The sequence below is a fragment of the Ovis canadensis genome, chromosome 21 (genome assembly GCF_042477335.2).
Source record: "Ovis canadensis isolate MfBH-ARS-UI-01 breed Bighorn chromosome 21, ARS-UI_OviCan_v2, whole genome shotgun sequence".
NCBI lineage: Eukaryota > Metazoa > Chordata > Mammalia > Artiodactyla > Bovidae > Ovis > Ovis canadensis.
In genome coordinates this window covers 51,761,894-51,784,030 of record NC_091265.1, presented here as the reverse complement: position 1 = coordinate 51,784,030, position 22,137 = coordinate 51,761,894, and the positions used below count along the sequence as shown (strand labels likewise).

Here is a 22,137-nt window from a genome sequence, read left to right as displayed (position 1 = left end):
CATCTCTTCACCGAGATGGTAGGGTACATCACAGGACGGTGAGGTGTCGCTGATGTGTGACAAGTCGTGTGTGTATACCTGAAATCCAGTTTTACCCTCCTTCAGCCTTTATTCAGTTCTTCCTGCAGTACAGAAGCAGATGATGGGGTTGGATCACGACACGCTTGCACTTTCCCAGTTAACATGAGTTACACTAGGAACTGTGTCTTGGCTGCTGGTGGGCCTTCTGACGGAGCCAGACAGTGACTGCGCTGCATCAGGGTGAGGTGCAGAGCCCTTCTCCCCTAACCAGAGGGTTACCCGCTTGCCTGATGGTGTGTGGAGGAGCCGCACGGCCAGGCAGAAGGAGCCCATGCCCAGTGTGCTAAGTTGCTTCAGTCCTGTCCAACTCTGCAACCCCATGGACTGTAGCCTGCCAGGCTCCTCCGTCCATGGGACTCTCCAGGCAAGAATACTGGAGTGGGTTGCCATTCCCTTCTCCAGGGGATCTTCCTGACCCAGGGATTGAACCTGTGTCCCTTGCATCTCCTGCATTAGCCAGCGGATTCTTTACCACTGACACCACCTGACTTCGGCTAAAAATCCCATACTTTCCTGGACTGCTTTATGGGTCTCTCATTTGCACCATCCAGGGCACAGGATCAGGTCCTGTGTAGGGTTTTCAAGTTCAGAGAGTGGGATTTTCTGGGGAAGGTAACTAAGTTCGCAATATTTCTGATCTTTTGTGCTCCAGTTCCTCTAAATCTCCATCCATACCACTTTGTTACCTTCATTGAAGGCGGCCAGAGCCATAACCAGTCTGTCCAGCCCCAGGGGGACGTGACTGATAAGGTAGGTCAGCATGTCCACGACGCCCGAGACTGCGAAGAACAGGTACATGGTGCTGTGCTGCCAGTTCATGAGTTTTACCCAGTGGTCCTCGTGGTACAGGTGGAGGTGGGGCCCGTCAGGAACAAACTGCTCTGCCAGGATCCCTGCAGGGAAACGAGAATGGAGGTCAGGGAGGGGATAGCCGCTCCAGGACCAACAGACGGCCGAGTGACCCCCAGGGACAGGTGGGGGTGGCCAAGGCCCTGTGGACCCATGTCGCTGCCTCGGATGCCGCTGTTTCCGTGAAAGGTATTTGCCAAGGAATCTGCAGACACATGCCTCTGTTGTTCCTTAGAGGGACAAAGAGCAATAGGAATGCAGCCACACAGCTACAGTCCATGGGGTCGCAAAAGAGTCAGACACAACGTAGCAACTAAACAACCAACAGCAAAGGTGCTATCAGGCGTCAGCCTACCGAAGCCTGATACACAGTGGATGCTATGGTAGGATATTTAGCACCCAACTAAAAATTCTCCGTTACCCCTACCGGTGGAGACACTTGTTTCACAGGGGCCATGAGATGGCTTATGTGTTCTGGGTTTGATGAGAATTCCCTGAGTCAGATGACCCCCAACCTTACCGATGACTGAAAATAAAGTTCTGATTGCAGCTTCAATGATCTCGAGACGCTGGTAGTGATGGATCAGTTGGCTGCTCTTCTCCTTTTGATAAAAGTACTTCAGTGGGTGTTTCACTGACCACCACAGTCCAACTATCAAGAAGAAGCTCCCGGGGAGCGCATGGCCCTTGAAGTTCGCCATCAAGTCCCAGGATACCTAAACAGTAAGGCAACAGCTGTTAGGTGGCTGAATGAAGACATAAATGGTTGTTTCTGTAGGAAACATGATCCATGACTGAGGCTTCCGAGTTGTAAGCTGTATTAAGAAAGAGCCCCTCCTCATAGAACAAACCTGTGTTATGTCACTAAAGTCTTATCTGTTCAGTGAGTTAACAAGCCCAGGAGAATACACTTGCTCTGAGGCTTTTTTTTTTTTTTAAGTGAAACTTGGTTGCCCAGTCACGTCTGACTCTTTGCGATCCCATGGACTACAGACCACCAGGCTCCTCTGTCTGTGGGATTTCCCAGGCAAAAATACTGGAGTGGGTAGCTGTTCCCTTCTCCAGGGGATCTTCCCAAACCCGGGGTCAAACCTGGGTCTCCAGTAATGCAGGCAAATTATTTACCATCTGAGTCACCAGGGAAGTCCAAGGCTTTAAAAGCACGGGTAAAATAAAAGGGTGGGGGGACTTCGCTCGTGGTCCAGTGGCAAAGACGCCAAGCTCCCAATGCAAGGGCTCAGGTACCATCCCTGGTCAGGGAACTAGATCCCACATGGTGCAACTAAGAGTTTGCATGCCACATCTAGAAAATCAGTGCTGCAATTAAGATCTGAGGCAGCTAATTTTTTTTTTCTTTTTTTAAATAGAAGGGAGGGAACAGAGGATGGGTAAATACTTCCTGATCTTAGAATAGAAAAGCCTTCCTAAACGTAAGGGTAAAAGAGGGACTTCAAAAAGAGAAAGTCACCTGCATAAGCATCTTACATATAAAACAATGAGAAGGCAAACTGTTCAGGAAGACGTCTGCAGGAGCTGTGATATGGATATTCCGCTACGGAGCTGTTACACGTTAGTAAGGAAAAGACCACCGAAGAATGTGCAAGAGACACGGTAAGAATGTTAATTGATAATAAATCTCACTGTAAAGACATTCTGTTGAAAATACTGTTTTTTCACCTATTTTGAAAAATGAAGGATTTTTATGTGCCACTCTAAGTATAAGGTCATTCAAATCTGGTAGAATGACAAAGCCTGTCATTCAGCCAGAGATAGGCAGAGAGATTTATCGCAGCTGTTCTGTAACTCATTTCTAGGGTTTTCCCTGTTAAATTCCTGGTTGGCCTGCTGCTCACCCAGCTGGGACTGTGACCGCAGGCTAGCAAAGCTGTGCGTTTATTTCCCCTGCTCACTGCCCAGCATTCATTCCCATGTTTAGCCCGTGAAGCCAAACATTTCTTAGCCTGCCCCCATCACCATCAGGAGCTGTGTCTGTCCAGGCAGCCGAGTGACTTGTTTTCATGGCCAGCACCACCTTATTTAAAAGTCGTGGACTGAGGGGGACTTCCTTTGCAAACCAGTGGTTAATATTTTGCTTGGAGTTTGATCCCTGGTCAGAGCACTAGGATCCCATATGCTATGTGGCAAAAAAAGTAAAACAGAAACAGTATTGTAACAAATTCAATAAAAGCTTAAAAAAAATGGTCCACATTAAAAAAAAAATTCTTAGTTAAGTCACGTGGACTGAGTGAAGGGGACCCCATTAGGGTGTAGCCAAAAGGCCGAGGTCTCCCACCATTCTTATCTGAAGGTCTAAATCATTTCTTAATAAATGCTGCTGTTGAGAGTCTAGCTGTGTGGCAGGTGGCCTGCCAGGGGCTTTGAACTGACACTAACCTCTTGTGAGCACACTCTTGAAACAGCTGCTGAGTCACAGTGATAAACAATCTGACGTCCCAGGGCCTTCCCCACAGTGTACCCCTCGGATGAGAAGCCTGCAAAGCGTACCCAAACCCTGCTCTTTGTGGTCTGAGTTGACTAGTTTGGCTTCCCTGAGAACCCTGAAGCAGTCCATCTGCGGACCCTAGTAAGGGCGTGTGTCACAGTCCTGCCCCTCTGCCCACAGCCTGCCCCCCCGCAATGTGCTCTTTCAGGTCCTGTGGGTGACCAGTTTTTCTATTTCAGTTCTGTTGTAGGCGTTTGTCAAACTGGGGCTCACCATGCGACATTCCAGGACCTTATTTAACAAGTACCTTAACAGTCACCACAGCTTTACCATTTATTGTCTACCTTGGCCAATTTCCAGTTCCTTGAAATAGGTGGTTTTGGTAACTTTGTCTAGTGGTATGCTTATTGTGGAGTGGGAGGGGGGCAGGGGCTGCAGAGAGGAATTGCCTATCTATGCCACAACTGGAAGGCCCCCTTCTCATTCTTTATTAATCCTCTACTGGAAAACATTTTTCAAAATTTCCATTTTCATGTAATGTTTAACCCTGTCCCTCTCCAGATCAAGCCTGTGACACTCCTTTGCTTTCCTAATCAGGGTGCAGAAAGCCACCTTTGCAAATCCTCCTTGCCCTTCCCCATTTTTCTGAAAAGCGGAACCCTAAATGGGGACAGTTCTTGTCTGCTTGAGTGGTGCCCATCCAGTTTGTCCAGCCTCACCCTTCCTGTCTACCTGTTTAAAAATTCACACCAATGGATCCTAGGACCTGCACCTTGTCTGGAGAAACCAGTTTTAACTTACTGTGTACTTCGTGGAAGGCCAAGTATCCTGACTTGACAGGGGAGAGGAGCAGGGGAAATTTCATTAACAAATCAGTAAGTCATTGCCAACAAAGACCCACTGTATATAGCATAGGGACCTCTGCTCAATATTATGTAACAACCTAAATGGGAAAAGAATTTGAAAAAGAATAGGACTTGTGTATACAGAAGCGAATCACTTTGCTGTATACCTGAAACAATCACGTGCTCCAATATAAAAAAGTTTAAAGAACACAAATTAATAGGTGGTTGTTTAGTTGTCCAGTCACATCCAACTCTTTTTGCAACTACATGGACTACAGCCTACCAAGGCTCCTCTGTCCATTTGATTTCCCAGGCAGGACTACTGGAGTGGGTTGCCATTTCCTTTTCCAGGGCATTTCCCAGCCTGGGATTGAACACGTCTCCTGGATTGGCAGGCAGATTCTTTTTTTTTTTTTTTAAACTTTATTTTACTTTAACATACTGTATTGGTTTTGCAGGCAGATTCTTTACCTCTGATCCACCTGGGAAGCCCAATAGGTTATTACGTTAGCTACGTTATAGATTGTCTAGAGAGAGAAGATGGGTCCAATCTTGAAAAAGAGGAAATGAAGTAATTTCAAACAGAACAGTAAAAATGTAGACTTCTAATAATTTGTACAATACTATTCAGATAGACTAAGTCCTTGAAAAGTCCAGCTTTAAAAAAAATTCTGAAACATTAAATGGTGAACACTTAAGGGGTGAGGGTCCTTGAATACACAGAATCCTGTAAAAGACTTCAGTCTAAGGAAAGGCTACAGATAAGAAAACATTAGAAAGTGGTTCCATAAAGATGGGTTTCCCTGATAGCTCAGTTGGTAAAGAATCTGTCTGTAATGCAGGAGACCTGGGTTCGATCCCTGGGTTGGGAAGGTCCCCTGGAGGAGGGAAAGTCTACCCACTCCAGTATTCTGGCCTGGAGAATTCCATGGACTCTATAGTCGTTGGGGTGGCAAAAAGGTGGACATGACTGAGCAACTTTCACTTTCTTCCCACAAATTCCCTTGCTTTTAATATGTTTATTCTCTTTTGGTATCACACGAGATAAAATGGGAGTATGAAGGGAGGGTAAATGTTTTGAAGGATAGTAGCTTTGAATTAAAGCTGGAAATCAAACTCACTAATCAAGCGGAGATCACTGGAAAAGGAATTTCATGTCTTTCCTTATACTCCTAGTTTTTAACCATCTCCCCCAATCTGTATTCTTTCTTTTTCATTGAAGGTAATTGACAGGTAGAAGTTGTCAAAAGAAGAAAAGGAGGTGAGACTGGGGAAGAGTTGGGAGCAAGGAAAGGAGAGTCCTAAGAGGTGGGGCAGTGGTGCAGAGGAAAGGAGAAGCCAGGGATAGCACCATTTGCCTGTCATTAATGCAGTGCCTTTTAAAACAAATCCAATCTTTCCCTCTATTGTAGATGGTGAAAGTAGGAATTGTGAAGGAAAAGGGTGTATGGACGTGAGTGAGAGGATCAGAAAAAGAAACAAAAAATGAATTTCATTTTCTTTCTCAAAATTAGCAGAATCAAGGACTTGGCATCCACAGCAAGGGGAGCATTAAAGCTAATTTCCTCAAATTTGTGATGACAGTATATAGATGCATAGACTACCAGCTGTTACAGCCTGGACCTCTGCTTCACCATGGAATAGTCTTCACTATGGAATGTTACGTGACCACTGTCAAGAATGAATTAGTGTTACGCCTGTTCTTCTGTAAGGCTTTCCATGAGGTTCTGTTGGTGGAGACACGAAAGATGGAAAAGACCACTTATAATACGATCTTATTTTATGTAGCAGTGAACATCCCAGGTATTTGTATACACGTGTACAGGTATGTGGTTGCAGGAACAGGGAAAACAAAATGGAAGATAATCTGAGGGTATATCATGCTGTTCATTAAGCATTTCTGGCTGTCCCCTGGGCATGTGGTATGGCTGCTTTATTATTTTGCATATCTAGTTATCGCTGCTATTTGTTGAAAAGATTCTTCTTTCCCCCATTGAATTGTCTTGGTGCCCTTGTCTCCTCTTTATTCTTGAAAATGGATTTCATCAATCTTCAGGAGAGGGCTTTGCCTACAGTAACGTCAAACTGCTGAAGAAGGGTAATTTAGTTACTGTGACACATATATTCACTATTTAATACAGTGCGCAGTGTTTTGACAATAAAGGGAGGACTCCAGCCTGAGGGAAAGAGGAGGAAGGTTACAGAGGGAAGTATCACTGAAGCTTACTTGAAAAACAAGTATTGCATGTAGTGTGGATACAAAGGCTGAGAGGCGGTTGCAACCAGGCATCCCTGTGGCTGAGTGATGTTGCCCAGCACGCCCTCTGTGCCCTACCATCACTACTGTGTTTACCAAAAAGACCAGATGTTATTCTCTTCCATGGGGGCGGGGGTGGGGGGGATGCATTAAGTCTTGAAATTGTCTCTATTGGCAATGGAAAAAAACAGTCTACTCAAAAGTCAAAGACCTTGGCTGAGTCCCCTAAACTCAACTGAATCTCAGTACACCTCCTTCTAAAAAGGGACCTTAACATCTACCTCACAGGGATCTTGTGAGGATGAACCGAAAATGTCTAGGAGCTAACTAGAACAAGTGTGTAATAAGTGTCACTTTTGTCTCTTCCATGGTCCTCTAATTCCCATTCCCACGTTCAGTGAGGGAGAAACCTAGTCCTCTCTCTTAGAACCAAGGCTACTGTCCTTTGCTTTGAGTGGCTGAGCCAGAGGTGGGGAAGTCACTGTGAACCTTCGTGTCACCTTGGAGATGGCAGTGGTTGGGTGGGTTTTTTTTTTTTTTTTTAATGGGAACAGGGGATGTGTTTGGTCAGTTGGGAATAGGCTATGGGAAGAATATAACGTATTCTTTTACCGCAGAGCATGGTTTTTATATTTTCTGTATCTGTCCTTCCCTGGAGAAACACTCATGATTTCTGGTCTGCGTTTACTTTGGAATAGAACCAACAGTGCCTGACTGAGTTTTCTGTCACTTTGCTCACACCGCTCCCTGTTTAACCACTCCTGTGAGCTTCTTAAGTAATAGAGTGCAGAAGAATCACAGGGTGTGGTGGTGAAAGTTCCAACAGGCTAATGGGACTGTGGCTTAGTCCTGAACTTCAGGCAAGGTGTATCCCTACTCTGTGCTAGCCTAAGAGACCTCAAGCACCTCTGAAGTCCATCACTTGTCTTCAGAATTTGACAGTTACTATACCTTTGTTATTTTCTCTGTGAGATGGGTTCTTAGAACAGCATGGTCAAAAGGAGTAAGACCAGAATGAGTCTGAACCTTGTTCTGGCATGAATTCATTATGATATGGAACAAAATTACCACGAACAAGAGCTCAGTTAGGGCCTTCCCTGGTCGTCTGGTGGTTAAGAATCTGCCTTCCAGTGCAGGGGACGTGGGTTCTATCCCTGGTAAGGGAACTAAGATCCTACATGCATGAACAACTAAGCCTGTGAGCCTCAACTGCTGAGCCTGCATGCTCTGGAGCCCAAGTGCCATAACTAGAGAAGCCCATTTGCCACAATGAAGAACCAGTACAGCTAAAAACAACAACAAAATGAGCTCAGTTACCTCCCAGCTCCATCTGATTCCGCAACTAAAGATGATCTCATTCCTCCTTTTTTTCCTCCTTGACATGCACCTATGAAATACAAGACTTGGTGCATAAGAAAAGATCCCTACTAGCAAGGGGTCTATAATCTAGCAGGGAACTAGATACTTGTGAAAAGTTGAACGTCATGAGGTATACTGACAGTGATTGCTTGGGGACATAGAGTAACTCTCAACAGAGAGTTTGAGAAGCCTCCACAGAAGGGCTGGCATTGGAGCTGGATGTTTCTTGATTGTCTCTTCAAACTGTCGTGAAAATCAGGTGGTACTGGGATCTTGTCTTAATCAAACCTGGGCTAAGTCCCACTATTTCTGAAGCTCTAATAAAGAACTTTAGCCTCTGAGTCAGAAGACTTGGGTCCAAATTTTGCTGTGAACTTACTCCACGATCTTGAGTAAGATACATAAGCTCTCAGGATCAGAATTTCTTTGTTTGATAAGAAATGGAATATTTCCTGCTGCTACCGAGTCCAAGCTTGCTCTGCTCACTACATAACAGGCCAATGAATTGGAGACAAGGTGTTGAGGCAAGGACTATGACTTTATTTGGAGAGCCAGGAGACTGAGAAGATGCAGACTATTGTCTCAAAATAACCATCTTATCCGGGTTTGGATGCTAGGCTCTTTTATAGATCAGAGATGGGGGGAGGTGAGGAAACAAAGTAAAAAGACCATTAATCTTGCAAATCCCTCCTAAATGGTAAGACTAAGGCAGAGAATGTGATAATTTCTCCCTTTCTGCCATCTATGGTGGACAGAGTCCTGAACAAAGTCACCTTTAACAGGCAGAGGGGCAGGATTCTCTGAGGCAGGCCACTATGCATGACTATGATAACAAAAGCAATGAAAAGCGGGTCAAATAAACAGTTCCAACCTGGAGTTGGAATTGATTTTTCCCTGAAACAATTTCCCACTGTCCAAGTTCATTCCAAAGTCTTTTGGGAAAGGGGGCAATGACTCTTCTAATTGCTATGTCGGATGGATCTTTTTCAGAGTGTCCACCACCAGTGCCAGTGTCCCAAATGTTGAGACTTGTCTTCCTTTGTTCCCCTTGAAAGTCCCTACTTTATTCCTATAGACTTGGAAATATTGAACTTCAAACCCAGGAGGCAGCATTTTAAGTTAAAGAATTGTGCTTTTCTAGGTGTGGGAAGATGCAAGAGTCAGGGCTCATTAAAATCATTTGCTTGATAGTGTGTCAGCCATCTGGGGCCTGCGGTCCTGTATTCCTCAGGGTTCACCACAGGGAGTAGCCTCAGTCTAATGATCGCCAGATGGCAGGTATTCTGCCTCCTCGGGGCTTGCTGGCCCATGTTGGAGGGCTGAAACTGCTGATTGCACTTCTCAGGTCTTCCCCTCTTGGTTAGGAATTTGACCAATATTTGGGAGACATTTCATGATCAACTTTTATCCCATGGTGCTGGAAGACTCATCCCAGTTCAAGCAAAAATTCTTGATATGCCCATTGCTAAATTTTGGACCAGGCCCCATCAATAATCAAAGATTCTCTGGATTCTAATTATAATCCAGAAGACATTTTCCCTTGCTGCTTCTTCCCATACCTAGAATCACACTATTACAGTTATTTTATGTTATAAAAATGATCTATTTTCTCAAGATGTTTAGCCATAGGCGTTTTGTTGGAGAGCTGATTACACTTTGATTACTGTCAGAAACAACAGTCTTACACGTTAGACAGGATGTAAGTAATGCAGCTGATAACACTGACAATGGCATAGTGCATAGGGAGACATGGTGCACAGCAAAGAACAAATTCAGACAGTGATCAGCATAACCAATCGTAATCCAGTCGCAATAGTTGAGCAACCAAAGAAACCATAATTGATCTAATGAGCTGTCTGCAGTTTCATTGTACTGGCCACACATACTTTCGCATGGCTGAATCTTTGAGACAAGCATATGTTACTGGCAGGATCAACCAGTTAGGGGGGAAAAAAGGTAAATGTTTCAGTTCTGCTCACAAAAGGTAAAATTTACCAAGTTACTGAAAGTCATAATTGGTTTAAGGAGGTTTGTCTTACACCTGGAAAATATAGATTTCAACCAGTAATTTTTAGATGGAAACCACAAAAATTATGACAGTATTTACCAGTTCACTCAGTCCTATCCTAGGTAACTAAGCCTTTTGGTTAACAGCTTTATGAAGCCATCAGGTTTCCCATTAGAATTCTTCAGTTTCTCACTCAGTTCAGCACTATGGTCAGAAAGTCAGAAACTTGTATTTATGCAAAAGTTTTTGCAAAGGCATCACAGCGAAACCATAACTGTCTATAATAACAAAAGACTTAAGAACTCATGTTTAAGCCTGATGACATGCAGTTGGCAAAGCAACCCAGTTACTGTTGTGACATGCAACTTTCAGATTACTAGAATTATGATTGATAGTATATTACCAGGACATATCAGAATTCCACATAGTATGTAGAATCCCTGTACCATTTACCACACTATATAACCTAAGAAGATGTATTACTCATTTGACAATACTTCCCATGTAATTTAATATATAAGTGAACCCAGTTAGTTTAATATCTCCCTTTGGGGTGTTTCAGGGGCTCTTTGAAGCATCCTAAAGTTAGCTAGAGGTCAAAAGAACTTTATTATAACTTGACTGGGGAAGTTTTGTCAAAAGAAACTAAAAAATTTAAAACACAATGGGTCAAAGGTCATTGTGAAACAATAGTTATTTACTTAGCCAAAGTAACAAAGAGTTTGAAGGCAAATACAGAGCAAATCATGTAAAAGTAAAGAACTTAAAATTTGTTACAAATGTAGTTCAGCATCATCAGAAAACTTGTACCATAAGCAGGATTCTTTCCTCAGTGTCACTTTCCACAAACCTTTCTGTAGCCATCACTTGTTTTGGTCATCATTAGAAGTAACTTAGTCACCTCTATCAAGATTGCTTGGAGAAATATCAAGCACCTGAGATATGCAGATGACACCACCCTTATGGCAGAAAGTGAAGAGGAACTAAAAAGCCTCTTGATGAAAGTGAAAGACAAGAGTGAAAAAGCTGGCTTAAAGCTCAACATTCAGAAAATGAAGATCATGGCATCCGGTCCCATCACTTCATGGGAAATAGATGGGGAAATAGTGGAAACAGTGTCAGACTTTATTTTTTGGGGCTCCAAAATCACTGCAGATGGTGACTGCAGCCATGAAATTAAAAGACACTCCTTGGAAGAAAAGTTATGGCCAACCTAGATAGCATGTTGAAAAGCAGAGACATTACTTTGCTGACTAAGGTCCGTCTAGTCAAGGCTATGGTTTTTCCAATAGTTATATATGGATGTGAGAGTTGGACTGTGAAGAAGGCTGAGCACCGAAGAATTGATGCTTTTGAACTGTGGTGTTGGAGAAGACTCTTGAGAGTCCCTTGGACTGCAAGGACATCCAACCAGTCCATTCTGAAGAAGATCAGCCCTGGGATTTCTTTGGAAGGAATGATGCTAAAGCTGAAACTCCAGTACTTTGGCTACCTCATGCAAAGAGTTGACTCATTGGAAAAGACTCTGATTCTGGGAGGGATTGGGGGCAGGAGGAGAAGGGGACGACAGAGGATGAGATGGCTGGATGGCATTACTGACTCGATGGACGTGAGTCTGAGTGAACTCGGGGAGTTGGTGATGGACAGGGAGGCCCGGTGTACTGCAATTCACGGGGTTGCAAAGAGTTGGACACGACTGAGCGACTGAACTGAACTGAACTGAGTCACCTCTAAGTCAGACTTACTTCCTTTTTACTTAATAAAATGCAATTCCATTCTGCATGCCTTCTTTACTGAAAACACACATCCTACTTTCCTTCAGCAAACATGAGCTGACCTTTATATTAGCATTCTGTAGATTGGTGAGCATAAATACCAGTGATAATTTCTAAAAGTATTTGCTTTCTTAGAGAACACTTCAAGATGGCACCAAACATTCATTAATAGTCAAAAATATCTTTAGTTTCTGTAAAAGGAAGCCTGTGTTCAGTAATGTTACAGTATCTTACTTATTTTACTTGGGAGTGACCTAGCTTTTCAATAAACTTCCATCACCACATACAAACACACAAATAGAGAGGCCTCACTTCTTATTTCAAGATTTCAGCCCTGAGTCAGGTACAGCAATGTAAAACCGATTGGTTTACAAAAAAGGTTGCACTAAAATGGGGTTACTGCCACATGGAACAAGTCAAGCTCATCTGGTTAGTCAGCTGAGTTTTTGCAGGAAGAGAATTTAGGATTTCTAATTACCTTTCTAATTACAAGCCAACTTCTAAATTAATTTACCCTCTCTAAAACTGGCATTTTAAAAGACAACAGAGAGGAGGCTTCCTGAGAAGACCAAATGGGACATTTATAGCTCAAAGATGTAGGCAGGTTTCTCCTAGGATGACTAGGTTTCCCCTTTGTTTAACACCAAAGGGTAAAGAGGTGAAGGTAAGAGGAAAGACAGGCTGAATAGCCTGCCTTATGGTTCTGCCCTTATGGTTCTGCCAGGAAAGTGGTGGCTAGGGGGTTGGGCTCAGTGTTTTACTTGAACCGGTATCTGCCAGATGGCACATGGAAATCTTGCTGTGGGGGAAGACACCCTGCCAGTAGCCTGGTCTGTTCTGTGACCCCCCTTATCCTGTCATGAGAGCTTTCAAGTAGCAGATGCCCTAATGCCTTTTAAGGCCTGACCCATGCCCACACAGTTTTAATTGTCCTGTTGCTCAGCTTAAAGGAGAAAGAGGAGAGGAGAGTCCTCACTCAACTGGGTGGTAGCTCCCGGGGCACAGTGGGCTGCGGGACCTTCAGAACATGCCAGAGAGTAAGCCTGGCTCAGAGTTCCTCAATTGCTTCCATAGCCACTTGCCTGTTTGCAGAGGGTTTGAGGAGAAAGAAATGAGAAGCAGGGGTGGGTGAGGGTGGGGTGGGGTGGAGCACCTTAAAAGAAGCTCCAGCAGTTAGTACTAGATGTCTGCATGTTGCCAGAATAACCAGAATAAACCAAAACATAGCCAGCCAGAAAGCCACACTAATGTGACTTCCCAGTCCCATTAGACCTGTGGCCTTTGTCCAAAATGCCTTGTAAAGGGAGTTTTCCTTCACAGGCGGAGCTCCCCAAGCTGGAGCTGAAGCTCTCCATTGTCAAATTACCTGGGGCTCCTGTAGGGGAAATCAGAATTGAGAAATGGAATACTTCCTGCCATGTAGTAAACAAGAATTTCACAATCATCAGTGAATCTGGCTCTCCAGTATAAGCTTCTGAGCCCTCAGGGCATTCAGGAAGGAGGAGAATACCTGTGGGATCTCATAACCATCAGCTGCAGCCACTCCCTACGGTGAGCATGGAGGAACTCAGGTGTAAAAACACAGGACACTGGCCCCAGCTAGCTGAGATGAATATGAAAGGAATAATTTCAGTGAGCCCAGACTCTTATATTTTCCCATACATAGAAAAGCACTAAATTCCTTAACTTGGGCTATCTGGTTTTCTTTAATTCACAGAATACTTTTGATGTTCAGACTACCTCCCTTTCGTTGCAAGCTTCTATTTAACCTGGCTTCTTCACTCACTCCTTGGAGCAGTTCTCTTGAGGGTCACTTGGATGCTGTTTCCCGGGCTTGAAGTCCTAAAAATTCCCACTGAATAAAACGTAACTCTCAACTTTTCGGTTATGACTGTTTTTTAAGTCAACAGAATTGGATGCCTCATGACCAAGGGAGCCCCTTGGTTCGTTATCTGTGTTTCTCTCTTTTGCAAAATGCTTCTAACTGTGAGACTGTATGATTGTGAGCCATTCAGGGGCCATTGCTCTTCTGATCTTAATGTATCTAATATATGCCCCAAAGAGTTTTGCTTCAGGATAGATGAAATATTTCCCATTTTTATAAGTTTGATAGCACCAAAACACAAAAGATGTAGGCAAATTCTTACACAAATAACACAAAGTTCCATACTGATGCACAGATGAACCAATTTCCACCTCAGGTAAATAAATTTACCCTGAAAAACAAATGAAAAAATTCCAACTAGGCCACCTATCCCAACAAGAACTAGTTCCCCAAAGAACAGGTTCCAATGAATTGGCTCCCAACTCAAATAAAGCTTACCCTACAAAACAAATGGACCAGTTCCAGCTGAGAACAGTCCAAGAACAATTCCCTCTCCAACAGGGTGGAAGGAAAAAGTGAAATTCTTAGTCACTCAGTCATGTTTGACTTTTTGTAACTCCATGGACTGTAGCCCACCAGGTTCCTCTGTCCATGGAATTCTCCAGGCAAGATTAGTAAAGTGGGTTGCCATTTCCTTCTCCAGGAGATATTCCCTGAGCACAGAGGAAACTACCTGTTGTTAGATGCAAAAATTCTATATATCCCAGTTCCTCCCTGGCAGTTTCTCAGAGCCATCTGAAATGCTGTCTCTCAGCCTGTGGTCCTCATTTTGTCCCAAATAAAACTTAACTTGAAACTCTCACATTGTGTGTGTGTGTGTGTGTGTGTGTTTTTTTTCCCAACAGTTAAATGGGTATAGTTTGGAAGAGGTAATTTCCATGGCCCTTCCTAGTTCTAAAATCCATTTGTGAAGCAAAAAATGAAAAGGAACTGTTAACTGAGGACCCTATGGGACCTTTCCCCATATCCTCTGCTTTAACTCCTTTATGAATGCACTGAAAGGACTGATGTTGAAGCTGAAGCTGAAATATTTTGGCTATCAGATGCGAACAGACTCATTGGAAAAGACCCTGATGCTGGGAAAGATTGAAGGCAGGAGGAGAAGGGGATGACAGATGATGAGATGGTTGGATGGCATCACCAGCTCAATGGGACATGAGTTGAGCAAGCTCTGAGACTTGGTGATGGACAGGGAAGCCTGGTGTGCTGCAGTCCATGGGGTCACAAAGAGTTGGACACGACTGAGAGCCTGAACTGAAGTACCCAGATAACAGTATTTGATGCACATTTCCTGAGTCGTTTCGCAGATGTACAAATCTCCCCTTCTCCAGCAAGTGGATGATGTTAACTACTTGATGACCAAGACCTCCTGGAGCCTAAGGACTGATAAGGTTAACTCCTGTGACATCACCCTATTGCCTCACCATCAGCCAGTCAGAGAATTGTACACCTTTACCCTGCATCTCACACCCCCACCCCCACACGCCCAACCTGCCCTTTAAAGATGCTTTGCTGAAACTCTTTGGGGACTTCGGGCTTTTTAGGACTTGAGCCACCTCATCTCCTTACGTGGCCTAGCAATAAACCTTTCTCTGCTCCAAACTCTGACATTTCATTTTGTTTGGCCTCACAGTGCTTTGGGCACAAAGAACTTACGTTAACAGAATTTGAGCAGGTTAAGTCATGGTGAAGGAAGATGAAACTTCTGGATGTCATCAACAGAGGGCCAGTTACCAGTTGCCACTTCAACATACTTAGAGTAAAAGGGGGATATCTGGACTTGAAAGATGGGTTATTTTTCAAGCAACAGGGGAAGAAAAGTTTAACATATTTCCCTTCACTTTCAGTGAAGTTGTCCAGCACGTCCTCAGTGAACAAGATGGCTGCCCAGCCTCCAGCTTCACTAGTGGTCCTTCTTGCTCTGGCAAGCTCTTCCTCCCATTTCCCATAGACAGGTTTTGAAAACACTTAGCTTCCCTCAAACTTGAGTTCAGCCAACTCCGGATAAACCTGTTCTCATTCTGTTAACACTGAGGGAATGTTTCCTGCCATGTCAGCTGTGAAAGATGTCACCGTCATTGGCGATCACAGACCTCCAAGGTAAGCTGGTGAACCCGGAGGAAACTTAGGAAGGAGGGCCAACCAGGAGCTCCCAGGATAAGAAAGAGCTCAGAGAAGGAGTCGGGGCTGGCTGAGTCAGAGATGTTTCCAAGGAAAAAAAAAATCAAACTGGCTACTTACTTGATGTTGATTAACTCTACTGAGATTTTACCACCTTGTCAAAGGTTAGGCTAGAAGTACCAGGTTGATCAAAAAGTTCACTCAGTTTTTTCCATGTTACAGAAAAACACACATGAACTTTTTGGTGAGCTTAATAGTAATGCTTATTCAAAACCTAAGCGTTTGAAGAAGATGCAGCAATGACTAACTCTGACGGGCAGAGAAAAACGTATACAAAAAAGGAGGTGTAAAAAATCTTGGTTTATCACATGTCTGAGTTGTGAATATTTACACAGGCATAAAAATGTAAACCCTAAATATTACTATATCAGAAAATATTAGAATATAACTATATAGAGACCATGCAAGAAAGGGAAGCAAATGTGAGATAGAATTATGAGGGTTTAAGAGAGCTAAAACCTCATCCTGCCTATGACTGATTCATGTTGAGGTTTGACAGAAAACAACAAAATTCTGTAAAGCAATTATCCTCCAATTAAAAAATAAAAAAACCCCTCATCCTTCAGGGTATAACGTCAGCAGATATTATCTAGAATGGTGGATGAAAAAAAGAGCCAATATTTGCATGTTATTTGGGAATATGATAGTAAATATAAGAAAAACATAGCAAAAAGCATTGAAGGTGGTTGCTTCAGGAGAGGTGGCTTAGTACTGACTCCATAAAAAACTTGTGGAACTTAACAGATTTTTGTGTATGTGTGTGCATGCTCATATCCAACTCTGCGACCCCATGGACTGTAGCCCACCACACTCCTCTGTCCATGGAATTTTCCAGGCAAGAATATTGGAGTGGGTTGCCACTTCCCTCTCCAGGGAATCTTCCTGACCGAAGGATTAATCCACATCTCTTGTGCCTCCTGCATTAGCAGGCAAATTCTTTAAAACTATAAGTTTGTAGGGCCTTCTCTTTATTTATCCTCATGCTCTGATATTTCAGGGTGTTGTAAGTTGATGTTGGGCTTTTTTTGTTTGCTTTGGTCATTGTTCTCAGTACTTTAAAAATCTTTTCAATCTAAAAATCATACTTTTCAGTTGTGGGTGGTTTTCTTCTGTTATATAATTCCTACTATTTTTCTGAAACTTATATTAATCACTTAGATGTTGGATCTCTTGATCTGAATTCTAATTTTCCTATTTTTTCTATTTTATTTGTTTTGACCAAAATGGGGAATTAAAAAAAAAAGTGACAGCCTCAAGAAGAGTGAGACAAAAAGCTGTTGGAATAAAATGAAGCAGCCTTTACCAAACTCCTCTAGATTCAGTGTTTTTCAAGTTGTAGTCCTGTGACCACCTGCATTCAAATTACCTGCAGTGCCATTTATAGTTCAGATTCAGAGACCCATCCCAGACCTAGATAATCAGCATTTCTCAGGGTCAGACTTGGAACCTGCAATTTCAAAAAGTTCCCTAGATCCACTGTCTTATTTATTGCTTTTTAGTTAACCAAACAATAAAAAGTAAATAAAATGAAAAACAACAGCAGATGTAGAAAACAGAGTCAGTGACCCATACAACAGACTGTGGCAGACGCTGCTATTTGCTTTACCAGATATCCTTTCTTCCTTAGTCACAGATCCTTATTTTGCTCTATTGGCAACACATCCAGCTAAAGCACTAGATTTTCTCAGGCTCCTTACAGTTTGGGGTGGTTGTGTGGCGTAATTTGTATAGCAGTGAGATGTAAGGGGTCTACTGGGTGGAGCTTCCTGGGAAGATCTTAATGTTACAGTAAGTTCCCTATATATGAACATATATATATATATCTGAGTCTGTTTTGTCTTTTTATTTTTGGCTGCGTTGGGTCTTCAGTGCTGCGTTCAGGCTTTTCTCTAGTTGTGGCAAGCAGGGGCTACACTCTAGCTGGGGTGTGCAGACTTCTTGTTGTGGAGCATGGCTCAAATGCTCTAGAGTTGTGGCTCACGGGCTTCGTTGCTCCATGGCTTGTGGGATCTTGCCTTATCAGGCATCAAACTGGTATCTTGCCAGGCAGATTCTTAACCACTGGATCACCAGGGAAGCCCTGAGAGTGTGTTTGTAAGTCCAGTTTTTTTGTAAATCCAACAAAGTTAGCCTAGGTACCCAGTACAATTGGCTGTATAGTACTGTACTGTAATAGGTTTATGATACTTTTCACACAAATAATGTATAAAAAAATACACAAAAATAATGAAAATATTTTTAATCCTATAGTACAGTACCTTGTAGTGGGTACTGCTCCGAGAGTTGGTATGAGCTCCAGGAGCTGGTGATGGACAGGGAAGCCTGGCATGCTGCAGTCCATGGAGTCACAGAGAGTCAGACATGACTGAGTGACTGAACGGAACTGAACAGTACCTTGAAATGTACAGTAGTACAGTGCAACAGCAGGCACACAGGGGCTGGTATTGCGTGAACAGGCAAGAAGAGTTACTGGCTGGAGGAAGGAGAGGAGGGGGAGATGGTTGAGCTGAAGGATTGTCAGCAACAGGACGGAGGGCAGGCTGCAGTTTCCCTCACACCTGATGGTGATAGAATTCATGTTCACATCTTCAGACTGAAGGTTCATATACAGGAGGCTTATTATATTATAAAAAGGGGACAGACTCAAGCGGTACACGCCTTCTGCCCTTCTTTCTGTTAAGTACGGAAGAGCTGCCTGTCCTCAAGTGAGGATGAAAGCATGATAAGAGTGGAATGAGCCGACTCTAGCTCTGGACTTTGTACCTCCAGACATCTGGTGCTGAGAACAAACTCCTTACTTACTGAGCCCCCCATAGCAGAGTCTTCTGTGACTTGTAGCTACACAAAGTCCTCATGACATTTCATACTTATTCAAGAGTGTGTTTGATATACTGTATATAGAACACTTTTTTTTTTTGAGGGCTTTCGGCAGTGTGATAGGAATAACACAATAGGACTGATAAGCAAGATTCTTTCCCTCATGTAGTGTGGAATACAGTTAAAGTAGAAGAATCTACAGGTATCTGAGTCCAGGATTCAGAGGGGCTATGGTTTGCTGTCACAGACCCTAAAGCAACAGAGTCAATGGAAATAAACCACTCAATTTATGTAGGTAGGAAATCTTCAGGAGCCCACATGTCAGAAATAGCAACTGTCTGGACACTGGGAGACCTAGGTTTTCTCTGTAACTCATTAGCAAAGTACATTTGGGGAAGCTTCATGGGGTGTTAGGTTAATTTTCCCTGAATCCACTTTTCTTCTTTGAAAACAAGAAGATTGGTCTTAATAATCTTAAAGGCTATCCTCAGCCCTAAAATATTTTGTGATCACATTGAACAAAGATGGCTATGAAATGTATCCAAAAGAGTGTTTCTATAGACTCTAAGAGCTCAAGTCAGAATATATTAAACAAAACACGAACCACTCCCCTAATCTAAATTAAACAAATTAAGCGACAAAGAACACATGACAAGGAGTTGTGGTGTCATAGAGGGATTTCTGGCTTGAGATCTGGCTTTGCCATATAGGCCTGGGACAGAAACTGTCTTTACATCTGTTTCCTCATTTATGAAATAGGGCTGTAACTCTGACCTCCCTGGTGACTCAGCAGTAAAGAACCCGCCTGCCAATGGAGGAAATGTGGGTTCAATCCCTGGATGGGGAATATCCCCTGGAAAGGAAATGGCAACCTAATCCAGTATTCTCGCCTGGGAAATCCCATGGATAGAGGAGCCTGGTGGGCTACAGTCCATAGAGTCACAAAAGAGTTGGACACAACTTAGTGACTAAACAGCAACAGCAACACTCTGACCTCACAATGCTGCTCATTAAGGAAAGTGCCCAGTACTCTGCAAAACCCCATTATGATTGGATACCAGGAAGATATGGATAATGGCTTAGACATCTAAATCCTGCCAGGGGAATACATGAGCGTGCTTTGATGTTTGCCGTTTAATTCTTCACACAAGGTGGATAGATCTTTCGAGTGTCCTTCTTCTTTCTGTCGTGTACCTTGAAACCCATTTATGTTTATGTAGGCGAACAGACAAGGGAAATAAAAACGGCTAAAATTGAAATCATCTATGTTTCTAACCCCAGGGGAGAAGGCTGGCTGGTTAAAAGGGAAGCTGGGTTCAAACAAAAGGTGGGAGTTACATCACTTATCTTTGGCTAATAATTGTCCATATTCACTATTGTATAGTATTGTGAATAATCTAGATATTGCTGTAAAACCTGTCTATAGAAACAAGTGTAGACTGGAGATTTGTCTACAGATGTTGCCATTAGCTGACGACACAGCAGTCTGTTCTCCTACAATCATAAACAGCTTTGCAATAACAGGAACTTTGGCTATGGGAGTGGCTCTATGTACATGAAAATTGCCTTTATCCATTTTCAATGAGCAGATGCATTTGAGGGAAAGAGATCATCTTTTGATAACAACCTACATAGGTAACATCTGTACTTTGACCAATTGAGCATGGCAGCCAACGTTACCTTGAAGCTGGTGGTGAGATAAGAAAGCGGAAGTTTTTCTTTCTTTTTATCCCCCTTTTCCCTCAGCCCTGGCCAAATCCCAACAGTTTTGAAATACCCTGTGCTAAGTTTAGGGAAGACACATTACCAAGGATATATTGGCAGTATACTTTAAGTAAAAGTTACTGGTGAAATTCAGTAACTTCACCTAGCCCATCATAACCAACATCCCCCAGTAGGGGCAGGGAGGAACCCATAGAATGTAAGGAAAATTTCAGAGTGCGAGATAAGCAAGTCAGGGTGATTCTGTTTCCACTGTGCGTGGAAGAAGTGAGAGGAAATCCAAGGCCTTTGAAAAGAAAATCGAATGCTTGCCTCCTGTAGTACCAGAACAGATAATGCATAACCAGAAACCACACCTTTTTTCCTCAGCCTTTGTCAGGTGCCGTCCCCCTGTAAAATTAAGGGGCCATATTCAACAGAGCCCTCATATTAATCCCACATCTTTCCCAGAGACTTTGGAACAGAGGGTAACTACATCATATCAAGCAGACAAGTTCTCAGTCATGAAGAGCAGGTGTCGGCCCCATAGCTCACAGTCTAGTATTTTTCTCCCCAGTGGTGTTCAACGTGGAGCAAACCCCAGATTGTATTGAATGTGCTGCACATTGGGTTAAAAACAGCACACATTGCCTTTAACCATAAGCTATATCACCTATTAAAGCGAATGTAAAAATACAGGTAAAATCCATTTGTCACTTTATGAGCCAAGCAGAGCCATGGGTGGGGTGACTGTGCCAAGGGTCAGGGATGCGGGAAAAACAGCAGTCGCAGAGGGCCGTGGTGGAAGAGAACGTGAAGGAAGGGGTCATTTCTGCTACTTTTAGACAGGCGCCAGGCTAAAATTTTAAAATGATTTCTTTCAGAAAGTGACTGGTTTCCCCGTTGCTGCAATACAAACCCTTCTCACGTCTAGGGTTAGCTCCTGTCTCCAGGGACTCTCCCTCTGGATCCAGACAGGAACACCTAAAACTTCTCCAAGCACCGCTAACCTTCACACTCTGCCCCTCACATCTCTTGGCCCACTAGCCTCTTCGTCGAAGCTAAATAATGGCTCTGGGGACAGTATCTGTCAATCGCCTCTTGCTGTTAACCTCCAGGGTTCCTGGCCTAAGGGAGGATGTGGTCGGCGCCCCCGTGGGGGTGGCACTCCCCAGTGAGGGTCGCGGTGGTTGCGCCATGAGCTCCGGACGCAATACAGCTCGGGTCTCCAGGCGGGAGGGCAGCCGTCCCTGCCGGAGTTTCCGATCCTGGGGCGGAACGGAGTCTGGGGCTTCACACTTGGAAGCTCGTCTCCCCGGGCGATACGGTCGCCCCGCCAGGCTGGAGACGCAGCAATATTCATCCCAGGGCAGCCCGCGATCGGACATAGATTCGGGGCGAGGTGGGAGCTTCCAGGTGCGCCATCGGCCAGCCACGAGGGGGCCCCGGGTCAGCTTTCCATCCCTGGCCCTCTAGCGCCTCCCTGTCCTCTCGAGTCGCCCCGACTCCCCTGACCGAGCCCCTTTCCTTGCCCGCGCTCCGAGCCCTTCGCCCGCAGCCTGCGTCTCACCTGTGCCAAGCGCCTCCGGGCCGTCGGGTCCGATGCCTTGTTGCGTGCAGAGTGCAGCCGCCACCCAGCAGGTTTGAAGGGCCCTCCCTCTCAGCCAGGCCGCCACCAACCGGCCCTCCCCGTCCCCGCTCCACCTCCCGCACCTGCCTGGGTGCTGGGCCTCCCGTCTCAAAGCCCGTGCTGGTCTCCACGCCCCTGATCTCCCCGCCCGGTTTTCCCCAGACTCCAGACACTCCCTAAGGCGTGTGCTGCCCCAGGGGCCGGCCCTGGTCACCTATGGCTGGCTGTGACTAACCTTGACCTCCTATGATGCAAAGCAATTAGAGAGCCTGTGAGGAGACAGCGCAGGCTGGTGCAAGGAAGACT

General features: G+C 44.2%; 1 protein-coding gene across 1 annotated transcript in view; it reads right to left on the bottom strand.

The window, feature by feature from the left end:
* Positions 1-22,137, bottom strand: part of TMEM45B (transmembrane protein 45B) — a 27,649-nt gene extending 5,512 nt beyond the window's left edge. The window contains exons 1-3 of the mRNA XM_069566461.1: positions 21,772-22,137; positions 1,451-1,646; positions 768-974 (exon numbers count right to left, since the gene is read on the bottom strand). Of these exons, the coding sequence (XP_069422562.1) occupies positions 768-974; positions 1,451-1,631 (388 nt within the window). The 5' untranslated portion in view covers positions 1,632-1,646; positions 21,772-22,137. The remainder of the gene's footprint in view (positions 1-767; positions 975-1,450; positions 1,647-21,771) is intronic.